Source organism: Varanus komodoensis, unplaced genomic scaffold, assembly GCF_004798865.1.
Source record: "Varanus komodoensis strain SLA01 unplaced genomic scaffold, ASM479886v1 scaffold21, whole genome shotgun sequence".
Classification (NCBI taxonomy): domain Eukaryota; kingdom Metazoa; phylum Chordata; class Lepidosauria; order Squamata; family Varanidae; genus Varanus; species Varanus komodoensis.
In genome coordinates, this window is record NW_025335589.1 from 11080246 (window position 1) to 11105638 (window position 25393).

At 39.6% G+C, this 25393-nt stretch overlaps 1 protein-coding gene across 3 annotated transcripts in view; it reads left to right on the forward strand.

Moving 5' to 3' along the window:
- The window catches only part of GRIA2 (glutamate ionotropic receptor AMPA type subunit 2), an 82706-nt gene that overhangs the window by 45628 nt on the left and 11685 nt on the right, over positions 1-25393 (forward strand). For all 3 annotated transcript variants that reach the window (XM_044430694.1, XM_044430693.1, XM_044430695.1), the window contains exons 4-11: positions 4087-4283; positions 5295-5348; positions 6651-6812; positions 20728-20895; positions 21162-21266; positions 22602-22712; positions 23710-23916; positions 24377-24747. In XM_044430694.1, the coding sequence (XP_044286629.1) occupies positions 4087-4283; positions 5295-5348; positions 6651-6812; positions 20728-20895; positions 21162-21266; positions 22602-22712; positions 23710-23916; positions 24377-24747 (1375 nt within the window). The remainder of the gene's footprint in view (positions 1-4086; positions 4284-5294; positions 5349-6650; positions 6813-20727; positions 20896-21161; positions 21267-22601; positions 22713-23709; positions 23917-24376; positions 24748-25393) is intronic.

A 25393-nucleotide genomic window follows, 5' to 3' on the forward strand; every position in this document is an offset into this window, starting at 1 on the left:
GTATCTTGCTTTCCATAAGATACTAAAAAAAATAAACAAACAACACCCCCCCACACAACATATGAGATCTTCTCTTCGCCCCTTGTTTGGTTACAAAAATTGTTTTGGTATTTTCTTCAGTATTTAGCAAGCAGAGTAATTTGATAGCTTCTTCTAATGTTATAGTATGTTTATTTATCTAAAACTAATCTACAATGCGAGATATCCTGGGGTTAGACTTTCATCAGTGTTTTGGTCCATGGCCTTTCATTGTTGCCTTTGTTTAGATGTATTGTGAGTAATCAGTGTGGTGACACACTACATTAGGATGCATAATCAGTGTTGTTCATCATTTGAAGTGGGGTGGGAAGGACACTCTACATGTACCATTCAGTTGCTTACTCATACCACATCCAAATAACCTGACTGAATAATAATGCAGAAGAGAAAGTTGCACGTGAAAGTGTGGGATGGGGCTAAGGACCCATTTAACTCTACCTACACATGAAAACTGTGATGGCTTAGGAGCTGGTTACCTGCCATATGTGCCTGCCCACCCATTAAGATCTGGGATGGAGGCCCTTCTCCAGGAGCCCTCCTTGAAGGAAGTTAGGAGGGTGGTTACCCAGAGAAGGACCTTATCTGCAGTGGTGCCCCAGTTATGGAATACATTCCCCAGAGAGGTTTATTTTTATTTTATTTTATTTATTTTATTTAGAAAATTTCTATGCTGCCCCATTCGCCGAAGCCTCGGGGCGGCTCACAAAACATTAAAATATAATACATTAAAAATATAAAATGAATTACAATATAAAATAAGTCGCCCTGGCCAAAGAATAAAATAAGGAAATAATATTAGCAATTAAAATGACGTTTGAATAAAAAGGTCTTTGCCTGGCACCGAAAAACAAATAACGATGGCGCCAGGCAGACCTCTCTGGGGAGCGCATTCCATAGATTGGGCATCACCGCAGAGAAAGCCTTCCTCCGAGTACCTACCCTCCTAATTTCCTTCACAGAGGGTTCCCAGAGAAGGACCTCTCCCGCAAATCTCAGGGAGCGGGCAGGAGTATATGGATGTAAGCACTCCTTCAGGTAGCCAGGACCCAAGCCATTTAGGGCTTTATAGGTCATCACCAACACCTTGAATTGGGCCCGGACTTCAATGGGAAGCCAATGAAGCTGACGGAGGACTGGAGTCATGTGAACATACCGCCCAGTTCCTGTCAGCAGCCTGGCAGCTCTATTTTGAACCAATTGAAGTATCCGGACCGTCTTCAAGGGTAGCCCCACATAGAGCGCGTTACAGAAGTCAAGACGGGAAGTCACCAATGTGTGTGTCACTGTCGCCAGGCAGTCGTACTCCAGGTAGGGGCGCAGCTGATGGATCAGCTGAAGCTGAAGGAAAGCGCTCCTCGCCACTGCTGTCACCTGAGCTTCCAATGAAAGCTCTGGGTCGAGGAGCACTCCCAAGCTGCGGACCTGGGAGTGCTGGTGCCATCACTTTATTATTCTTGGTGCTAGGCTAAAACCTTTTTATTTTCCCAATACTTTAAGGTTTGTTTTTTAATATAGGTTTTATTGTCAGAGACTAATTGGCATGCTGCATTTTATTTTATTTGGTTCTGTTTTGCTGTTAAACCTTTCTGAGACTTCGGTGGTGGACGGTATAAAAAAGGCTTATGTGTGTGTGTGTGTGTGTGTGTGTGTGTATTTCTTTTTCATATACTTTTAAGATTCCATTAAGAAAGCATGTCAACCTTCCCTATGATCCAGAATGGTTTTGTGCATCACTACACTGGCTTTCTGTTTAAATTAACACTGATTAGCAAGGTTAATATGTGGTAATGCAGTAGCCTAGTCTGGTCTACTCAGGCAAATTATGGTCTGAGCCCATCTGCTGCTAGATTTGCTGCTAAAGGAGCAATTACCTGCCCTATATATCTACTGCATTCAATACCCACTACTGGTGTCATAAAAACAGACTAGCCTCCAGAACCAGTGAGACTGCAAGAGGAGGTAGAAATGTTTAGCTAGAGTATCTCTCATATGAGTATACACTCCGCAGTCCAAGTATTGTTTCAGCTTACTCAGTATTGTCTACCCTGACTATCAGCAGCTCTCCAGTATTTCTGTCAGAGGTCTACCAGCCCTACCTGGAGATGCCAGGATTGAGTCTGGGAACTTCTTCATGCAAAACACGCCCGCCAAGTGATTGATAGTCCTCCCAACTGCATCAAACCCAGTCTGCTTCTGAGCTACAGGATCCTGATAACTAGTTTGCATGTTTGACCAGATGGGGGATATTCTACCTGTTCTAGATGGGGTTGCACTTCTCCTGAAGGAGCAGGTTTGTTGCCTGGGGGTTCTTCTCGATCCATTTTTGTCCCTTGAGACTCAGGTGTCTTGTAATGACTTTGGCTGGTGGCCCAGCTATGCCTGTATCTGAACAGGGGTAGCCTACATTCAGTAATCAGAAGACTTTTCAGAAGCTTCACCCCATGCAGAATCTAGCAGCCATTGCTGGGATCCATAGGGATCCACATATAAAAGCAGTTCTGGCTTGCTGGCATTGGCCATCCTTAAGCTTCTGAGCCCTATTGACGCTCCTGGTTTTAACCTATAAAGCCTTAAATGCTTGGGACCAGAACACTTGTGAAAACCTCTGCCAACCTATTTGGACACCATGCTCAATCTTTGGAACCTTCATCTGAGTACCACCTCCAAGGGATGTTCAGAGGGTGGCATCAAGGGGAAGTGCTCTCTGTGATGGGCCTCCATCTATGGAGCATCCTTCCTAGTACCAACCTTGTCATCTTTTCAGTGCTGCATTGAGACAGCCCTTTATCTTGAAGCCTTTAAAGATTTACTTGGTTACCAGGCCAGGTGTTCTCCTTTTTTACAGGGTCATTATTTACTATATGCTTTGACTGTTTAATTTTTTAAAATGCTGCTCTGATCTTACGGTATTTGTATTGTGTTTTATTGTTTTGTTTCTACGGATTATGGAAACTGCCCAGATAACTTTGTGAGATGGTAGAAGTAAATACAGAAATACATAATGTGCCAGTAAATAGGGCTTTGTGTTAGGAAGAAGCATGAACAAGGATCTAAGCGATAAAACCAGAGCTTGCCAAAGTTTTTGTAATTTCACCTCAAAGGTCATTCTGACTTAAGTCCCCCTCACAAGACTGTTTCACTGTCTCACTGCAGAACAGTATAGCAAGGAGAAGGATGCAACTGCTGCACTCCCACCATTCTACTAAGGAAGAAAGATTCACTGCTTGCCCAATAGTAATTAAGCACTTCATAAAAGAAGCCTAGTTTTAGAATCATGGTTAGCATGTGGTTTGAACCCAGTTAAGATAACAAACTATATAACCCACAGCTCAAACCCCAGCAACAAATCATTGATTCTCTTAATGGATTTTAAGCAAGCTATGGTATCTTAGTGCAGCTTGGTTCAATCAACATGATAGCCCACATTTCAGCACCAACTCATGGTTCACCAACAAGCCACAGCCAACCTATATTCCACCACTGAATGTGGGTTATTGTGTTCTATGAAAGCAGTCATGAAGTCTCTTGGGTTTCAGAAGCAGGAATAGAAGCTGTGACCTTCTGCATACAAAGAATGTGTTTCACCTTATGTGCAGTTCAAACAAGAAGGCATAAAGACACTCACACCCCCACACATAAGCAAAAGAGAGAGATAGAAGGTATAGGAGAAAACGTTTTAAATGTGTTGTGTTGCAAACATAAAGGACACAAACTATTCAATAGCCTTTAGTTATGGATTCAGCAGATGTCACTGTATTATTTTCTGAGAGAAATCATTTCAAGATACAGTGCTACACAATAGCACAGAAACCATTCTCACCAAGGCTGATAAAAGTAACCTACAATGAAAACAAAGAGATATAGTTATATAAGCTTGGTCCCATCTCCCTTGAACAGAATTTTCTATGGATCCAAGAAATGCCCTACCTGTAGTGGTTCATCACTTTATGGTGTTAATTTGCATAACTAATGGTTGATTTATCTTAGAAGTATATCAGCCTAGCAATAGTGTATCTAGTTCAATTGTCTTTCTTTGTGTGCTTCCAGGTTTGTCAACATTACAAGCTGTGCTGGATACTGCAGCTGAAAAGAAATGGCAAGTGACGGCTATCAATGTGGGAAACATTAACAATGATAGAAAAGATGAAACATATCGCTCATTGTTCCAAGATTTGGAGGTAAAAAAGGAGAGACGAGTAATTCTTGACTGTGAACGGGATAAAGTCAACGACATTGTAGATCAGGTTTGCTACATTCTATTTTTACCAGGGTCAAGGAGAGTAAGCATAAGGAAAACAGACTGAAATGCTGATTTATCACCAAGATTTATTCTGTGTGTGTGTGTACATGCAGTATATGTTGCATGCATGATCTCTGGCTATATATGTGCATATATCATATTTCAGCAGTAGCAAAAATATTCTAATAAATACATAAATGGGTAAAACAACCCAACCAGGCGATCATATACAGTTCAAATACTTTCTGTGTTGTGGACAAAGATGTTGCCTTAACTGTTTCTCTTGGACCTAAAGGGTACCTTGGATGAGTGGGTAGAACTTCGATTTACCCAAGTAGGGAGTGGAAAATTCCCAGTTCCCAGGAATTCTCCCCTCCACCATGCTGTACGTCAATCTTGAGGATTCTGAGATCCTCAGGGATGCCTTTATAGGGAATGCAAAGCTCTAACATGGTAAGGGGGCAAGAAAGCTGCAATGTGCGAGCACTGAGCTCCACAAAATAAACTCTGTGTCAACTTTTTTGTCTTTTCATCTCTCCATGTGTACTGTTACTTCCACAGAGGTGAGCAAATGGAAATGCTTTTAAACTGGGATGGGAAGCCAATCTGTAGTCTGAAACCCCATGTAGGGTCCTGTCCTTAATTCTCAAAGCTAGATCAATAACAGACGGCTGTTGTGAGCCACCCCGAGGCTTTGTTGTGATGGGGGCAGCATAAAAATGTTTTAAATAAATAACCTTTGGTCCTTTGGCTGGGGAAGATTGATAAGGAAGTCTAATGTGTACATGTGTTCATCGGCCCCATTATAAACTACAAAGATCTTCATTTGCATTTGATCAATGGTAGATTAAAAGTCACTCCATCACCTCCATACTATCTAGTTAAACTAAAGTACTTAATGTGACGCTAGTTTAGTTCCATCATCACAAATTTTATAGTATAATATATTATGTTATTATATGTCCCTGTGCCTCCCCTCTCCCCCCATCAGATCGGTAATTTGATTCTCTTCTAGGTTATTACAATTGGTAAACATGTAAAAGGATATCACTACATCATTGCAAATCTGGTAAGTTACCTTTGTTGTGTTGTGTTGTGTTGTGTTATGGGAGTGTAGTGGATGAGCTGAGATACAGGAGAACCAGGTTCTACTTCCTATCACAGGGTGATTTTGGGCCAGTCACTCACCCTCAGCTGAACCTGCTTCATGGGGTTGTTGAGAGAATAAAATGGAAGATTATGTAAGCTTCCTTGAATTCCTTGCAGGGAAAAGGTTGGGATATAAATATAATGGACAGACGGATGGATAGGTTTATATTTTCTGTCTAGAAAACATCTTAGACAAAACATCCTAGTTGATCCAGAGTTTGAGATGGGATATCCTTGGGCCAGACATCTTTTCCCTTTTCTTTGCCCTCTCTCTTTCCTAATCTCCAGCATTCATACATAGTCTTCTTCTGTGCACTTGGTTCCACAGGGCTGCTTTCTCGCCACAAGAATGCTGAACCCATTCCTTCCATCTTCTTCACACTTCTTTTCCTTCACCTCCACCCCCACCGCCACACACACAGTGTTCATAGTCTCTGGTCCTAAGCAGACTTGCCTGAAAGAAAATTACAGTCTCAGCAGTACACCTTCTGAATCTTTTAAAATAGCTCACTGCCTTGATCATGTTAGGGAGAATTGAAAGAAGAAGAGGAGGAAGAGCAACTATGAGATGGATTGATTCCGTAAAGGAAGTCACAGCCTTGAGTTTAAAAGAACTGAACAGGGTTGTGACAGACAGGACATGTTGGAGGGCATTCATTCGTAGGGTCACCATAAGTCAGAGACAAGTTGATGGCATATAACAACAACAACAACAACTGTCTTTTTAAGAGGTCATGACAGCATGTGATTAATGTTAGGCAGGAAGTCTTCTCATGGCTGCCTGGGTGGAGGGCACAGAAAGCTAAAGCTTATTCTTGCTCATTCATGTACTAAACCATGATTTACTGCTACTTGACATTACAGAATGATGCAAGCTTTATTCACTTGTCTAAGTACATCAAAACCATGCTGGTTTAAGTGACTAGGTTCCCAAGTGTCTTCTGCATATGCATAGGATTTTGAGCTGCATTCTGCTCCTTCCCTGCAAAAACCTGAGACACTGCTTGAGTGAATCAGTGCCTATTCACCCAAGCTCATAAAGCTAAATGGCAAGGAAGAGAACCAAGATCCTTCTATGATGCTTGTAGTCATTGCTGGTCTAAAAAGAAGAAAAGGTGGGGAACTTTCAGGGTTCAAATGTGTATGTTACCTGAGCTTTCTTAGTGATATGTGGTAGAAAATGTGGATTCCTGTCCAGCTGACCAATGTTTTCAATGCTTAGGGATTTACTGATGGAGACTTATCAAAAATACAATTTGGAGGGGCCAATGTCTCAGGATTTCAGATAGTGGACTATGATGATCCCCTGGTATCAAAATTTATACAGCGCTGGTCAACACTAGAAGAAAAAGAATATCCAGGAGCACATACTAGTACAATTAAGGTATGCTACTTTGCTCGTATACTTAGAATAGGGTACTCTGAGAAAAGGACACAGTTAATAGAGTATTAATGGCGATGACAGGAGCAGAAGTAGTGACAGTACTAGAATCTAGGCTAGCAATATCATCATGAGAATGTGATATGTTAAAGACTCAAGAATTGTATTTTGGCATTAGGATTCACCGATTAGCTCCCGCTTTATCAGGTGCATGGTGTTATTCACATTTTCCATATTGAAAGAGCAGCAGTAGTTCTGTCACATCTTTGTACAGAATACAAAGGTAGGTAAAGTAAAAACAGAGACCCATTCACTGATGAAATTTCAATCTTTCTTGCAAATGCTATCTTTCTCACTAAAGCAGGTTCATTACCTTTTGTAATGAGAACAATACTCCCAAAACTGATCGAATCTGAATTCAATAAAAACTGAATTTGCTAATAAATTCTAGGTCAGCGGTTAAATATTGGAAAAGAAAAAATAATGGTGCTAAGGGTAATTTACAGCTTATATGGAGCAAGGGAAAGTGGATCATATTGTCCTATAGTCTGTAATGTTATATACAAATATTTAGCAAAATCATCATGATCACCAGAGTCATTGAAGAAATATATATATATATATATTTGAAGGACCATATACATATTTGAAGGGCCATATAGAATAAAGCAAGAACCTTTGACAGTCAGGGGTGCAGGGCATGCTCTGTTAAATTCCAGTAGATTTTTCTTCTGATTCCTGTTCTTAGCAACTGTTGTGCTTAACTGATTATTTCTTTTAACTGAATATTTTATCCTGCTGTTTCTGTTTGTACATGTTTTGGATTTTACTTGTGTTCTTTATTATGGATTGCTCTGAGAGCTTTCAGGTACGGGGCACCTAATGAATCTTAGAAATAAATAAAATGAATGCAAATGAAGCAAGCAACACATGGAACTCTATACATTTTAAGATGCTGGAATAAAAATCACTGGAAAGAAAATACATCGGCTGTATTGATTTCCCAGCATGAGGAAGCCAAGAGACAAACAACCTTCTGCTAATGGCATGGATAAGTCTGATATTTAAGTTTACTCCACTGTAACAGCACAGAGTCCCAGTTTAGATCAAGACCAGCATGTCTAGGGATGGAAGGATTACACATCACCCCACATTCTGGTTTTCTGCTGAAATTCCAGATTTTAGTTCAGGGCTAAAGGGGAATATAGGAAAGAAAAGATGTCTATATTGACTCTAGTTGAAATTGCTTTCTTCCTTTTTTAACTTTTTCCCTTGTGTGTAGAATTTCAGGTTTTGTTTTGGTTTTTTTAAAATGAGTGTGGGAGTTTAATCTCTCCTTTCCAGAGCACACTGGTCCCAACAGGAATTAGGATCATGCATAGTTATACTGGAGCAAAGCAAAATATAAGGCTCAGTTGCACCTATCTAATTAGTTGTAATTTGGATGTTATTATTATTGTTTCTGGATCATCTCTGGTCCAGTTAGTTTACATGCTGGAATAGAACCCAGGATGAATGATGCCTCAAAAGACCTGATATTAAAATCACACATAGAAACAGTTATACAATCTTTAAAAAAACATATACATGATGACTGCATCACAGAATATTATGAGTTGGATGGATTCTGTAAAAGCAATATTTTAAAATAGTAGCTGTATTAGCATGTGATGTTAATGCATGTAACCATGGTCTGTTGCTTAAGACAAGCAAACAAATTGTGGCCTGTTTTTCCTATTTCTGGTTTATTAATCTCCCACCATTTTGCTAGCTTTCTGGGTCGTTTGTTCTCATACTGCTTTTGCTAAGTGACTCCTTAATTCCAGGCACTCTAGTTCTCGTATTTTGGCTCACAGGCTTCCATATTTGCATAAAACATCCACGCATAGTGTCCCTCTCCAGACCTCTCTGGCATGTGCAATTTCTGTTTTGGCACATACATCTCTTTGATTGGTTATCATAGTTTAGTATATTCTCATGGCCTGTTTGTTTCAGGATGGAGAACACTGCAAACAAACCAGGGTAAACCATGCTTCTGTGTACAGACATCAACAAGCCAAGGTTTAAACCAAGAAGAAACCATGACTTCTGTTTGTAGTTTGTAGCTAATAAACAAACCATGGTTTGTTTGCAGAGATGGGTTCAGGTCCAACAATAAATCACATTTCAACAAACCATACCATAGCTTAGTATAATGTTCAGACTAGGCCATTGTTTCTTTAGATGTGTCAGTTTCCAAACGATATTAGATATTGGTTACTAGAGCATACCAACAGTTTTCAAATGAAGATCAGTCTGCCCTTCTTTAGATTATTGCAAAAATTTTACTGTGTGCATCATGAGAAGCCATGGACGGTTCTGAAAGAAATAAGTGTGCCTCAGCACTTGATTGTCCTGATGCTTAACTTGTATCATGAACAAAAAGCTACTGTTAGGGCAGCATATGGAGAAATACAAAGCTTTTCTATAGGCAAAAGCATCAGAAGAGGGTGCATTTTATCTCCTTATCTGTTCAATCTATACAAAGAACATATAAGGAACACCGGATTAGGATCAGAAGAAGCAGGAGTGAAAACTGGTAGAAGATAGATCAGTTATTTATTTATTTATTTAGAAGGCTTCTATGCCGCCCCATTCGCCGAAGCCTCAGGGCAGCTCACAATAATAAATAGAATTTAAGTTGCACATATAATACCATATTACTGGCAGAAAACAGCAGTGAATTGAAACAACTCCAGATGAAAGAGAAAGAAGAAAATGCAAAAGCAGGACTGCAATGAACATTAAGGAAACAAAATTTATGACCAGAGAAGAATTAAAAAACTTCAAGGTTAACAATGCAGAGATAAAAATTGTGAAAGATTTTAGATACCTTATAAAGTCAAAAGAAGACTGCAGCCAAAAAAAAAAAAAAAATAGAGGGAAATTTGCACTTGGAAGTGCAGCAATGTAGTAACTAGAAAGAAAATCAAGTGCAAGGATATTTCACTGGAGACCAAGGACAAGAACATCCACATGATTGTATTTATAATTACTATGAATGGATGTGAAATCTGGAGAGGTTAGATGTGTTTAAAACATGGTGCTGAAGGAGAGCTTTGCAAATACCTTGGGCTAACAGAAAGTGGGTCCTAGACCAAATCAAGCCAGAGCTTTTCTTAGAAGCAAACATGTAAAAACTGAAGCTGTAGTATTTCATGGATATCAGAAGAAAACTCGCTGGAGAATACAATAATTCTGGGGAAAGCTGAAGGCAGAAGAAGAGCAGGATGATCAACCCTGAGATTAATCAATTCTATAAAGGAAGGCACAGCCTTTAGTCTACAAGAGCTAAGCAAGGCTGTGAAGAACAGTATGTTTTGGAGAGCATTCATTTGTAGGGTCACCATGAACCATAGATGATTTGATGGCAAGTAACAACAAGAAAGAGAAGCCATAAGGTATATGGTTTTTGTATTCTGTATTGGTTCTTTTCAACTGCTTTCAGCCCTTTGATTAATAACTGGCACTTGCCTTTCAAGTCCTAATTTCCATGCCCTTCCCTTTTCCCTTGTTCTCTCTGTCCTTGATAGAACATTCAGAACCATTCAATGAACAAGTAGCTCTGGGAAGCAAATATTTCCACTTTGCATATTTTATCCAAATCACTGAATTTGGGGCATCCTTGGAACAGAATTTGAATGAGAAAAAGCATAGAGTATATGTATGAAATTCTAGGAACAGAAAAATCTAATTTCTTTACTCTGGCTGTGCCTATAATGTTCAAGATACCCAGACAGCACACTTATTTCCCCCATTCCAGTTGCATTTAAACCTCCATCTTATCATTCTATGTCTGGCACAAGGTACTTTTGTGATCATTTCTGCCTCTACCACACTGTGCAATGGGTACATCTAGATGGCTATTTTCAATTGTCTAGATTTAGTACAAGGGAGAGGGAGCGAAGGAGTCTGGAATGCCCATCCAAATCAGAGTAGGTCCACATCCACAGCTTCCTGTTCTCCCTGTCCACTGGCACTCCACTATTATTTCTTTCCTTTCCAAGGCCAGTTGTAAAGTGAGGGTGGGTAGTCTGCATGGTTCTTCCTGCACTGACGATAATGAGTGGGATGCAGTGGCATCACATGATTTCAGAGCCGGGATTCCAAAGGCTCCTATGGCCTCCCAGACAATTTTGGTAGGCCAAAGGATGGCACACATAGAATAGACATGTGACTGGTCCTCTTCAGCAACAATGTTCAGTTCTGAAGTATTTTTCATTGCAGGACTCAAACATGATAGTAGTTGCTTGTCCTCAAGTTGCTTGCACTTCTCTTTGAGTACATTTCCACAGGGAAATGTAAAGGGTTGCTTGTTAGGGTAGGCATGTGAAGCAATGTAATATGACTGACATAAATCAGGATGTCAGATTATGACACAGGAATCTAAGATATTAAATGGAAAGAGACATTTCCAACTCAACTCATACCCAAAAGTGCTTTTAAAAGGGAACAGCATTTATGCATTTTAAAAACTGTCTTCAGAGTCCATTTTTCAACATGTTTAACCATCTTTTTCAAGATCCAACATGGATATTTTCTTCTTGTTAAGGGGAAGGGAAAGAGGCAAGGACTAGTGCCAATTCCCCTCACAGAGAGGTGGCCAAGATCCCAGAATGCACGATGCCCTGCTGTGCCTAGGAATAGACACTGCACATGGCCTGCACAGAAGGAAGTGGTGGTGTTATAGTGACCCTACGGTGGTACCCAGCACCACTACATGGATGGGTTCTCCTGACTACCAGTCAGGCTATAGAGGCTGGTTTAAGAGATGTGTCTTCTTCTTCCCCAACATTGTTGCAACAGCACATAGTACCTGATGGCCTGCAGGTGTTGTCTAGGGCACGTTACCTGTCGCAGGGTCTTAGTAAAATGCAAGATATGCTGTGAGCCTCTAGGGGACTCCAGGATCCTTCCAAGTCAGCCACAGATTGTATAGCAGTGGTTGTAAGAGGCAAAGCAACATGAGGGAGGTGTCTTGTCTTTAGGCGGTGGGACTAACAAGTGGATTTTCAACCTTCATTCCCACAGAAAAGGTTGCAAAGGATTAAAATGGAGATCCTCCAATCTTTTCTGTGTATCAGTGTCTGTTTTGGTGCAGGAATTTTGCATAACAGGAATTATGGGAAGTCAGAAGTTTTGAACAATTTATATACATTTAAGATCAGTTTTGTGATAGTGCGTAGGCATTTCTGTTTTCTACTTGGCTTCAGTCTTAATGTTGATTGATGGCAACATGTTTTTAAGGTAGCAGGTAAGGTAGCATTTATTTTGCCTTGAGTATGATTTAGAACCTTAAACCAGAAAGGCTGGCAAGGGTTTGACATGGCTTCCTCAGTGAAAGATAAAGTAGATGTTATAGAATTCCTTGTAAAATAATAAAAGAAGCTTGTGTATGCCTGTGTGAAAGACTGACTGGGTTCACACAACATGATAATCCACACTCAAGGGTTGACTATGGGTTGAGTGTGATTTGCTATTGAATCATGTGTTGTTGTAGAATTCTGTTATTGTGTTGTCTGAACCCAGCTGTACTTGTACTCCCAAACCATGGTTTGTTAACCACAAAAAGCTCACAGTTCACAACCCACATGAGTTGTTCATGGTTAATGACCTATGTTTAGTGTGACTGGGTTAAAACAACACAATAGGCTATTTTTCAGTGACAACTCACAGTTCAAGGACAACTCACACTGAATCCATGCTCGATCATACGTTACATTGTTGTCTAAATCTAGAATGATCAAGAGTGAGGCGCTCAATCCTTCCTTTTTCTTCTTTGTTTCACCATCTTCTCTTAGCAGGGAGGAATTTGTGATATAGAGAAAGGGCAAGAAAAGAGAACTGGGGAGGCCCTGCCCAGTGTTGGATCTAGCTTAACCCACTGCTGGCTCCTCACTACAGAACACAAGAATGGAAATGCTATATTATTCTACGAAACTTCGTCTAAAGGTCACTGAGATGAGGCATTGTATTTTTTAAACCCTCTACTGCTTTGTAATTAATACTAGCTGGGCATATGCCTCATAAACTATTTTATATCTGCCTCAGGACTGCAGTTATTTTAGGCCACATATGAATGATTACAGTAGCAGCAGGAGAAATTGCCTATCTCAGCGGTGTGCTCTAACATAATTTAGTTACTGGCCAGTCTCTGAGCAAGCAATGTTAAATCATGCCAACAACAGATTAAATTTGGAGAATTTTGATCTACGCTCTCTATATGATCAATGAATATGTGATCAAAGGGAAAGGGCAGATGGCAGTAAAGGCTTCTGAGCACTTTTATTTGGTCACATCACGGAGGGCCCAAGACATTTTGCTGCCTGGGATGGACAATTTTGTGCCCTGTCCTGATTCTACCTGAGAGGAGCCTGGGAGCTTTGGGCAGCCTCTCCAAAGCTGGTGTCAGATGACAACTTCCATCCCTCTTGAGAAGCAGGGCTAAAGGGAATGATGGAACTCCCTCCAGTGCATTTAGAGGGCACCAACTTGGGGGATGCTGGCGTAGGGTTCTGGAGCAGACCACACTGCTGTCTCTCAGCCCGTTAACTTGGTCAGGAGTCTTTTTTGAAGCGTTGCCTGTGACATTGGCAGCAGGTGTCTTGGAGAGGTAGCAACCATCCCTCTCTAGTGAGAAGCAAGCATTACACTGCTGGGTGCCATCTGCTGCCCATGGAAGCCACCACCTTCATGCTCAAGGTAGAGATGGCCCTGAACAGTATTCTAGTGCCAGGCATGATTGTAAGCAAGGATAGCTACTTGAAATAAACCCATATATGTGGAAATGCTACAGTATTACTGGTGGAACTGGGGCAATGGGACAGGAACATGGCCAACCTTGTGCAGTAGTGCTTGGGTTGCTGTTTATGGCTGTTACATAGCAAAGGAACTTCTGCTGGAATATGCATATAACAAGCGAGGCTTTACAAATTCTAAAATAAGCAAACAAATACATAAAACAAAGCTTCTACTGTAGATTTTTTCTTTTTTAAATGTCGTTTATTAGAATTCAGTAAACATATGAGACTGACACTTGGAAATTGTATAAATGTTCAAGAAACTAGACTGCAAATATTTTATGTGTGAAAAATGCTTTCTATAGTTATTACTAAGCATTTCTATAACTTTCTTTGTGTTTTTATTACTTTAGAAAAAGGTAATTGTTTCTGAGTGAAATGTAAATATTCAAACCCGACCTTTTATGGTACATAAACATTAAGGCAAAGTAAACGGATGGAGTTCATTAGCAAGAGAGAGACCATTTATGTTACCACAGTGATCTATGTGATTAATTTGTGTACAATATAGTGTGTATGTTGTGTTGGCAGGGATGGGGGGATGGAAGGAGAGAGAAGCAGAGAAAGACAAAGGAAAAAATGGGAAAGAAATAGTCCAAAGAAGACTTAATACTCATCCAAGGGCAGAAACTCTCTGCTGTTCCCTACATTTTTCCATTGGATAGGTGAAGGTTTCTGTTTTAATACCTCTGTATAAGACTTGGTCAAAAATACTCCTGATTTAAAATGATGTGGAAGCACCAGATTGACCTATTGGCCCTCTCTTTTGTGCTTATGTAGTAGTTTCTTCCTTTCAGCTCTCCTCTGGGTGACGTTAATGGTTTTTTGTCCAGACTCCAAGGTCAGAATACAAGATTTGCTTTGCCATCAACATACAATATGGCCACCCTTTTTGTATAGCAGGAAAAAGCAAGTCATTCTCATTTTGGAAATTGCCACCCTCTTACAGTACTGCAGGTGTGTGGCACCAGACCTTTTTATGATGCCAGCTCCCTCCTGCATTTTTTGCCATTCTTCATTGTTCAAGATCACTGCCTTGTTCAGTCCATCTCTGAGCCAAACGGATGCAGTGCAGATAAAGAGAGAGATTTCCTAGAGATTTCCATATATCCCCAAACCCTAAATATATATTGAAAGGCTTGAACATGGTTATTTCTGATGGCAGTAAGTTTCAATTTGATACTGGGGAAAATTTTAGTGAGATTGAATTGTCTTCAATCCAGCATGTTTTTAACATTTTTTTCTGGGTAACATAAGAGCAAAGACCCATTGTAACAGCTGTTCTAGGCAGCTGGAAAAGTGATTATTTCTAGCTTGTGCATTCTAACTTCGCAGGAGTTACTGAGCTTCTGTGCAATGTGATGACAGCTGAAATTGAAAAGTTTCACTGGGACACGGGAAACAGACTAAACAGTATAGCCAAGATCAAGTTGTTAAATCAAGTCCTAGGTTGCTAAGAGAGTTTTTGTAACTTTCAATTGTGTCAATGTTCAAAACTACTTGCCTTGTAATATGAATTTATTTAGCTCACAATATATGAAAATATTTTGAGGTAAGTTCCCCTGTTCCTGGAAATTATATTCTGTTTGCTTTAGTTCTGCTGAAGTTGATGGAACAAATTACTCATGACTACCTGATGTCACACTGATTTCAGGGGGACTGAATTCTGACTAAAAGCCTTTGGACTGAGCCCTGTAGGACTGTTTTGTGCCAACACACTGCCTTTATACACCAAGGTATATATCAATCTGATTTCTATGGATCAAGCAAGACTAAATGTTGGGAAAACAAAAAACTCTGGAAAACAACCCCTTCCTTTGGAAGCAACATGCCAAGCAGTTTATGGCTCTCCCAGACCCAGTCTTCTAATCAACCACTCTCAGTCTACTTCTTCCTGTGAGGAATTTTCTGGGCTTGGGCTCTTCTTGCTCCTGGGAGGACTGAGCAGAATTGTAGGGATCTCACAAGGCACATGCTCTCTGGTAGGGAACACTGTGGCCAATTCCCCTAAGGCATGTTTTCCAATGATGCTTGCAAGTGGTAGCTCAACTTAAAAACACACCAAGGGTGGGGCCATAATTAATAGTGCTCAAATATGGTAGCAAAGTACATAGCTAGGAAGTGAGGGTTTCAAAGGAATGTGTTGGCGTTTATAGAAATGGTTTCTGACATGTGGGGAGCTTTCCCATTTTATCTTCAAAACAACCCTGTGAGAGAGGTTAGGCTGCAAGGCCATGCCTGGCCAAGACCACACAGCAAGTTTCATGTCTGAAGAACCCAGACTAGAACCCTGACTAGAACCCAGTTCTCACAAATCCCAGACCAATCCTGTAACTAATACCTCTCATTGCCCCTTTGTTTGGCAAATGAACCCTTTGAGAAAACTCTTTCAGGAGGCACCATTGCTGACCAGTAGAGCACATGGTTTGCATGGAGATAGGTTAAATCCTTGACATCTTTAAATGGTTAGGGAGCACATTATGGCAATTAGAGAGCAGCTGTCAATCAGAGTAGGAAGTACTGAAATAGATGGACCAATGACCTGACTCTCCATCTGGCAGTTTTCTACGGAATTGCCTTCTGAGAAAGTAATGGGAGTCCATACCAAATGGGTAGTACATGGAAGTGGAATAGATGGGAGTAACCTTGACCCACAATGAATAAGAAGTAAATTATCTGCCTGTCCTAGTGACTCTTCTCCTCCTTTCATAAAGAAAGACCTGGAATAGATGTTGAACATCCCACTAATGAGAAAAGTCCCATTCCATCTCAAGTATCAAAATGCCAGATAAGTTTCATTAGTTACCAGCAACAATAACAAATAGTTACTAGTTTTTTATTTTTATTTTCTTGATAAACCAAACAGCTTGTGATACTGTTCAGGAATGTAAGGGAAGTGATTTTAAGGTGATTGTAAACATGGATCAGTTTAAGGAATATGCCCCTTCGGTTGTCCTCCGTTATAGAACCTATACATGGAGGTGGAGTCAGATGCTGGTCCCATCCCTGACAATCTGTATGGCACTGGCCGCACATCCTTGGCTTCCCATGTATTCTGTACAGGGAAATGTCCCGCATGAGCTGCACACTGGTAGGCTCCCCTGCAAGAGAATCCACCTGTGTGTGTAAGTCCATGCATGAACAGCCATGAACCATTTGTTTACGACTACAAAAAAGTGAGATTTAGAATTCCCCACTGATTCTTTTCTGTCCCACCAGTTCCCTTCCACAGGTGAGTATGGCAAACTGCATTGTGCTGGCAAGATCCAGGGTTTACACGGGAGATTTAGCATTTCCTAGGGCAAATTCCAAAGCAAAAGGACCTGCTTCTTTCTGGAAGGATACATGTCAATTATGTTCCCTTCCATGAGCTCTTTGCTCTCCTGCCTTACTTCAAAAAAACAACTGGGTTGTTTTGGAAGCCTCTAGTTGCCTTGGAAGCCATAAATTGCCGTAGTGTTGCTGCTTGTGCAACATAATTGATGTGGTGAAAGAGAATCAATGGGAGTGTAAGCACCCCACAGAAAAATGCCTGCTCATTGGACCTATTAATTTTGGAAAGTTTAGTGCTACTTTTCCATTAGATTGTTGAGGGGTATTTCTTAAATCAGGCAAGTGCTCCATTCAGAGATTTCATTCAGATTTCAGCTGTGCATTTTTAAAAATATCTTGTCTCAGTTATCCTTAATTTGATGAGCATTTTAGCACTTGAATGTTGGAAACTCACAAGCTTGGTACAGCACAGAATTCTGAAAAGAAATAATTTAAAGCACAGCAAATCTTAGTCTGAAGTTTTGATCCTGACAAGATAGATGTCCAAATACTTCCATATTTTGTATAGGAACTCACTGAAATATTTGTCCTTTCTGAGGGGCAGAAATGCAAAAGTACTTCTTTTATTTTCAAAGTATATATACTGGAAATCACACATTTACTATCCCTTAGGTTGACTGATATTGGCATGCTGTATATTGTTCTCAACAAAACTGAACTAGATAGCATTTCTTCTATACAGTTACTTAGGGTGCAGTCCAGTGCTCTCTGCTTCAGGTTTACGAAAGCTCTGAATTCAGAAGCATGAAGCAAGGCATAGTGGTGATCTCTACCACACCATGCTTTGTACTATATGTTATATCTAAATAGCCATTTTTGTACCTCTAGAGGAAGCAGCAGCACAGGGAAAGAAAGAAACTGGCATGGCTTGGAGCTGGAGCTCTGAATAATCCTATCCTCCCCCAGGATAGGAACCTCTACGACTGTGCCCTTAGTGATTGTTAACTCTTATTTACTGTTTTTAATAAGTTATGTGTTCTGAACATTTTGCAAGTTTGTGTGTTTATTTTATAGAGAAAAGTGGGATATACATTTTGATATAAATACTAGATAATGAAATATTCATGGAATGTCTAATTGATTAATACTTTTAAAATGTTTGCTTTGATTTAGGATGTCCATATGCTTGCTCTTAATGTTAGATGAAAATTATTATGTAAAGCAATTCACATTTTCCTTTTAATTCTTTACACTATTTACTTCTAAATCATACTTCATAGGAAACATAGCATCCAGCTCTGAGCTTGAGATATAGTGCAATAATAAAACCCTGTCACTAGCTTTTAATTTTCCTGTGCAAACTGTGATGAAGTGCAAGCACCGTATATCCCCAACTGTATTTAGTTCTGGCTGCTTTGTGTTGCAACTAGATTTTTACAGTTACACTAAAAACTGCGCTAAAGAGTGACATCTCTTTATTGACCATGAAGCCCAGAATCTCATCCAAGCAGTTGATGTGCTATTTGGCAAAACTCCTTAAAATTCTCTTTGGAGACCCTAAATGGAGCAATTGTATACATCCAGTGGGCCCATTCCTTGGACATGTGGCTACCACTGCAGCCTTAAGTAGAAGAAAAATAGCATGTATATTCAAATATAATCATACATGCATATGGAGTGATTTCCGTTCAGTTCATTGTCTCATGAGGCCTATTTTCAGATAAATAAAGCCAGTGTGCCAATCCATAATTTATGAGAGCGTTGAAATAAATAATATTCAAATTATGTCGGAATATTTGCCATTGTAAACCATTGTGTGGCTCAGAAACTGTATATTAGAGCACCTGCAGTCATATGGATAACTAAACACCCCAATGGTAGCCACCATCTAAGGAATGATTTCAAAAACTGAATGTTTTATGGACCATGGTTGGGCACATTGGAACTTGTGAGTGAGATGATTGATTGGTCCAGCTCAATACTGTCTAGACTAACTGGCTTTCCAGGGTTTCAGGATTCTTTTCCAAGTCTTACCTGGAGATAAAAAGGCAAAACCTGGCAGTAGTAATAGATGATAAGTCATAGGTGTGTGTGTGTCAAAATTTTTTAAAAAATGGATTTCTGTTGTTCTCCATCCCTGCCTCCTGTATTGGTTTATATGAAATAATTGTACAATTTCCACATTTTCTTTTCACGTTTGGGCTTGAAATGTGTGCAAACTGTATTTTTAAAATATTCAGTGTTTTGCTAGTGTGCACTAGCACACCTAGGGGTTTTAAAATGGAAAGGCTTGCCTCATCAACAGTCTGTGAAGTGTCTCCTGCCAAAGGGCAGAAGGCACCATCCAAGATAAACAAGGTGACAAATAGGTTAATTTGTAGCTTTCCTTTCAGCTGTTTAAACAGAGAACCGCCAAGTGAAACCAAAGCTACAAATGGATCTTTGCTTGCTGAAGGAGGTGGTGCATATATCATCCCCTTCATGGTGGGATCCACTAGTTTTTATGAACCTGACAGTTCTCCGTGCCCTTCACCTTTTCCATCTTTTTCCAAGCCTCTAATGGAAATGCATTCTATCCTCAGAGAAAATGCCAAGGGAAAGTTTTGCTTTTTAAAATAAACTTTTCTACAGGGACATAAACAGATTTCAGGACTATATGTCTATATGAACACTTCACATGAAATATAGACTACTAAGTAGGGATGGGTAAATATTTTATTAGCATTCATTTTTTTACCGAAATGTATTGAATTTACATCACTCAGAATTGAACACAGACCCAAATACAATCAGTACCCTGATGTGATTTGTGCCACAAAAACTGGGTAAACTTTTGTGTAACTTTGGAACTGATTTTCATAAATGCACTTATTGGGCATCTTCGTGGATGAAGATGTCCAAGAAGATGGATTTAAGAAGGTGGATATTGTCATGGTTCCTGCACAAAACAAAAGCAGAAAATCTATTCCAAACTGGCTTACCAGACAGGGTGTAATCCAGTGTGACCACACTGCTGGTAAGTCTCCTGTTCACAGAACAAGGCATGGTGGCAACAGTCCCTACTGCCACTAGGCCTTGGATCACATATTTTATCTGGATGGCTGCTTTTGAACAGCGAGGTAAAGACCAAGGAGCAAATGAAGCTGAGGTGCTGGTAGGAACCAGCATGTGCATGTGATCCCAGCTTCCTTGCTTCCTCCTTGCATACCTCCCCTTGCTCTCCCTGAGGTTCAGCTGTGACCTCAGGAGCGATGCAGCTGGCACAGTTCTTTCAGGACCAGCTTTGAGTGGTGGAGCATGGGATCAGCCTTTTGAGTCCCAGCTCCAAGCTCACAGGGTTGGGACTCTGAATAATGCTATGGTCTCCTGGGGACAGCAGGAGAACATAGATCACATGCTTAATGCCCTATTTACAAAACAGTTTAGAGTCAACCTTTTCTTTGAAGGTGCTTTTTCAAAGGGGTTCTTATTTTCATCTGTGAGAACATATTAGGATAAATTAACATGTCTAGACAGCAACACTTCCATTCGATGAAAGAAATATTTTATTTGAAAATTACAGTGTTATATAATGCTATATTTAATAATGCATAACTGCTAACAGGTGGCTTTTATACAAATTTAATATAATAAACAAATAAATAAGTTTTAACATACGGTCTAAAACATTTCCAATAGAATAAATTAGTAAGCATTGTGGAACATATCATCTGAAAGGGTATGGATATGATTTTCCCTACCTGTCATGGAAATAATCAATTGCTAGACTAAGCTGTGTTTAATTGATAACATTTTCTTCTTTTCAGTACACATCAGCCCTGACATATGATGCAGTCAAAGTGATGACAGAAGCATTCCGTAACTTGCGTAAGCAGAGGATTGAGATTTCTAGGAGAGGAAATGCTGGAGATTGTCTTGCAAACCCAGCAGTGCCCTGGTCTCATGGTGTGGAAATAGAAAGGGCATTAAAACAGGTAATATTTCTACAGCCAGTACTGTGTGTATAGCGTCTCGAGATGGACACTTACACAAAAGAGGAAAAATTGCCAATCTCTGCATCTAATACTTCTAGAAAGACTCTTCAGCATGGAATGTCTAAATATCTAAAATAAAAGCATGAAATTTATGTTTTTGGGAAATTGTTCAGTATAGTATTTTCAAATAAAATTTAATTAGTGTATAAAATGTTTAATTAGTTTCCTGATAATGTTACTGATCTTTCCATCCTTAATTCACACAGGTTCAGGTGGAAGGGTTATCAGGAAATATAAAATTTGATCAGAATGGAAAGAGGATTAACTATACAATAAACGTCATGGAACTCAAAAGCACTGGTCCTCGGAAGGTAATTTTAATTCTGTGTGTTTATAATTCTTTCCTATAAGGGTGTAGAAAAGCTGGTGTCTTAGAGCTCAACATAAGGCTACACTGCAGTTAAATATAGGTATGTATAGTGCTGTAGAATTATAGAAATGTTCTTGTTAAAAAAAGGCCATAATTTAAGGTAAGTATAATCTATTCATATTATGTATATTATTTTAATGCATCTATGACATATGGTTGCTTAGAAATTAGATGGAATATGTGTATGACAGAATCTAACTCTTTATAAATGACTGAGTTGATTAAAGTTATAGAATACTGTATATAATGTCCTGGATTTCATATACTCTGGATTCCATTATGATCATTTTACTAATAATGGCTACAGTGCAATCCAAGTTTAATAGTTAACAGTTCTATTTCTATTCTCAACATGAGAATTAAGCTGGAGACTCTCCTGGAGACATGGGTAGAGATATCCAGTAACCCTTTGAACTTAGACCATTACAGGCATCGCATGGATGGTGGGAGAATCAAAGGGATGAGCCCTCGTATGGCTCTTTTAGGCCATCTAAGTCTTCTGGAGGTGATGCTAGCATGATACATTGTCTCCTGGAGGAACCTTTCTTGTGCTCCCCCATATCCCAGAAAGCCCACAAATCTTTGGCTCCACTAGTCTTCCGACTTTATTTCTGCAGCTGGTTCAAAGGAAGAAGAGGGGTTCTTCAAGGTCAGAGTCTCAGCACTGACCTTGGAGCCTATTTGCAAATTTGGAGCTGAAGCTCCAAGCTCCTTCACAGCCATCCAGTTATCTATTTGTTTTATATCACACTTTTTTTTCTTTTTAAAGAATCCAAAGTGGGTTTCATCATTCTCCTCCTCCTGCTCTCAATCTTATCTGCACAGCAACAACCATGTGAGGTAGTTTGGGCTAAGTGTCTGTGACTGGCACAAAGTTGGCTCCATGGCTGAGCAGGGAATAGAATCCAGATAGCCTGAGTCTCAGACTTGCACTCTTAACCACTATACCACAGTGACTCTCTCTCAGTTAACCTCTGGTAAGCATAGGTTTATGCAATAAAGGGCTTAACTTTGATGAGACAATACCCACAATACAGTTCACTTATCACATAACTAAAAACTTTGATATCCTACTGAAACCAAAGATCAGCCTCCTGAAAGCATTTAGACTTCCACATATTTCTAGTTTACAGACCACCTAAAATACCTGCTACATCTCCTGGTTAAATATAAGTGGATCCAGTAGGATGGAGTCAGATATGTGAATGTCATGTATTTAAAAAAAATATGAACAACAATATTCATTAGCTTGAATATGACCTCCGACCTTTTTCAGATTGGATACTGGAGTGAAGTGGACAGAATGGTTGTGAATCCTATTGATGGTCTCTCTGGCAATGAATCCTCAGGATTAGAAAATAAGACTATTATTGTCACCACTATTTTGGTAATTAAGCACATTTTTTGTGAAATGGATACTCTAAGTTGTAATCTTATTATTCATTTTCGTTCTATGTTGGACTAGCTCACTATTGATTTACATTTTCATTGTGAATGTGTCAAGGTTGGGAAATGTTCTTTATGGAGTAAGAATAAAATCCTTGGTTACATTTGCCTGTTCTTTCAAAGTTGTTATGAGGATTCTGAAGTGTGCTCTTGCCTTTAATTTCTAAAACTGAAAATATTTGTAGTAGATCAACCTTTAAAATGTCAGAAGTTGGGGGGAATCTTTCAAGGGTGTGCAGTTTCTTTCACAGCAGGACAATGCTTTAATTTTTGTGCTTATCACTTGGAGAAGGTTACCAAATCAGAATGAATGCACATCTCTTTACTGCTATCTAGGTTAAAATCTCCATTAAACAGAAGAATGAAAAACATTCACTGTCATTTTACAATAGCAACATTATAGTATTACAGTAGGAATGCTGTTTTGTTTACCTAGCAAGCTAATAATTGTTCAAAGTTGTTCATTCAGGGCATAACTGTTCTGGATTATATATTAAAGGAACCAACAATTTATCAACTGTTTTGATGGTGGTAAGATTTTTTTTAAACAGCTCTCTCTGTGTTGTGAATTTTATATGATCTATTGTGGGCTTGGTGGGTATTGTAGAAGACTATAAAATAGGCAGGAGTATTCTGATCTGGTCATGTTTTCCAATGTTTTTAAAAGCTAGTCTTTTATTATGAAAAGTTATTAGTTGTCACCATACAGCTTCCATAATGCCAATGAGAATTATGAATGCATCTTTGAAAATGCCTCTACCTGTAAGGCTTGCTATGGCTGTGAAGAAATGTTAATGTGATGAGTGATAAATAAATGATCCTGAATATTTATGTAAGGAATGCAGGTGTTTTGTTGCTTTATTAAATGTACTTCAAAACCTTTATAGAACAAACATGATATCCTTATTAATTAGCTAAAGCCCAGTTTCTCTGTACAGGAATCCCCATATGTCATGGTGAAGAAAAACTTTGAATTACTTGAAGGAAATGAGCGCTATGAGGGCTACTGTGTGGACTTAGCTGCAGAAATTGCCAAGCACTGTGGGTTCAAATACAAACTCACAATTGTTGGGGATGGCAAATATGGGGCCAGGGATGCAGAAACAAAAATCTGGAATGGAATGGTTGGAGAACTTGTTTATGGGGTAAGAGCCATTTTGAAACATTGCAAGTAGCTATGATTAAAGGTGATAAGCTCAACACATGTTGGTTATGGGAGCAGTTCTCCTGGACTGAAGCAAGAGTTATCTTGGTATTTGAAAAGTGATTATCAGTCCTGCTTTTTATCACCCTTTTCCACAAATGAAATAGTCCTCTAAGTTCAATTGCCACAGAAATTCAAGGGGTGTGTTCTCTGTATGATTATAAAGAGGTACCTTTTGCAGAATAAGTGAAGCCACATGGCTGAATATGTGTTGGTAGAAAGAACATCAGAGGCAGATTGTTTGATACTTTATTTCTCAGTAGGATGCTAGTACTTAAGTTATTATGCTTATTCTCCATGCCCCTGCTGTTGCATTCTTCATTTGTGATGCACAAAAGCAATGAAGCCATTCCCTTGTTAAATATTGAATAAGTTATTGTTTTGTTTTGCTTCTGTTACAGAAAGCCGATATTGCAATTGCTCCATTAACTATAACACTGGTGAGAGAAGAAGTGATTGACTTCTCAAAGCCCTTTATGAGCCTCGGGATATCTATAATGATCAAGAAGCCTCAGAAGTCCAAGCCAGGAGTGTTTTCCTTTCTTGATCCCTTAGCATATGAGATCTGGATGTGCATTGTTTTTGCCTACATTGGGGTCAGTGTGGTTTTATTCCTGGTCAGCAGATTTAGCCCATACGAGTGGCACACTGAGGAGTTTGAAGATGGAAGAGAAACGCAAAGTAATGAATCAACTAATGAATTTGGGATATTTAATAGTCTCTGGTTTTCCTTGGGTGCCTTTATGCAGCAAGGATGCGATATTTCGCCAAGGTTGGTTACACATCCATTTCAGCTTTGTGCATTTTTGGTCCCACAAAGGATGTTCATGGTGCATATAAAGTCACTCTCAAGACGTACCAGCTGTTGACACATCTCTCCAAATCATCCACAAGCCCTTCTATCAAAATGACTGCTCTTGATGCAGGCCAGTGGACAGTATGATTGGCTTTCTCCTAGCATCAGTCATTCTTTACCTTGGTGGACCTATATACATCATGCACAGGCCAAAAAATGCATAAAGTACCTCTCATTCCATGCCATCTTGGAGGGGTACCGTGTTTTTGCTGCATATTCCCATTCACAGCCAATGGTGCACTGATTTCACAGGTGCTGTAATGGGAAAAAGGGAGAGCACACTGTTAGTGGGCTATGAAAACTGCACTTTCCCCACCACAAACCACTTTACATGGCATCCTGCCTATGGCCAAAATTCCACCTCTCCTTTCAGCAAAATTTCTGCCATCCTAAGTAGAAAGGTCTTGATGGTCATGTGAACCAGTTACAACAAGCCTGGCAAGAATTGGTGCTCAGGCTATCCTGGAGAAATCTGCCTGGCTTAAAAGAAAGCTATTCATTTAAGAATATAGACACTGACCTTATTATTGCTGTTAGTTTAAGCATCAGTATACAGCAAGCC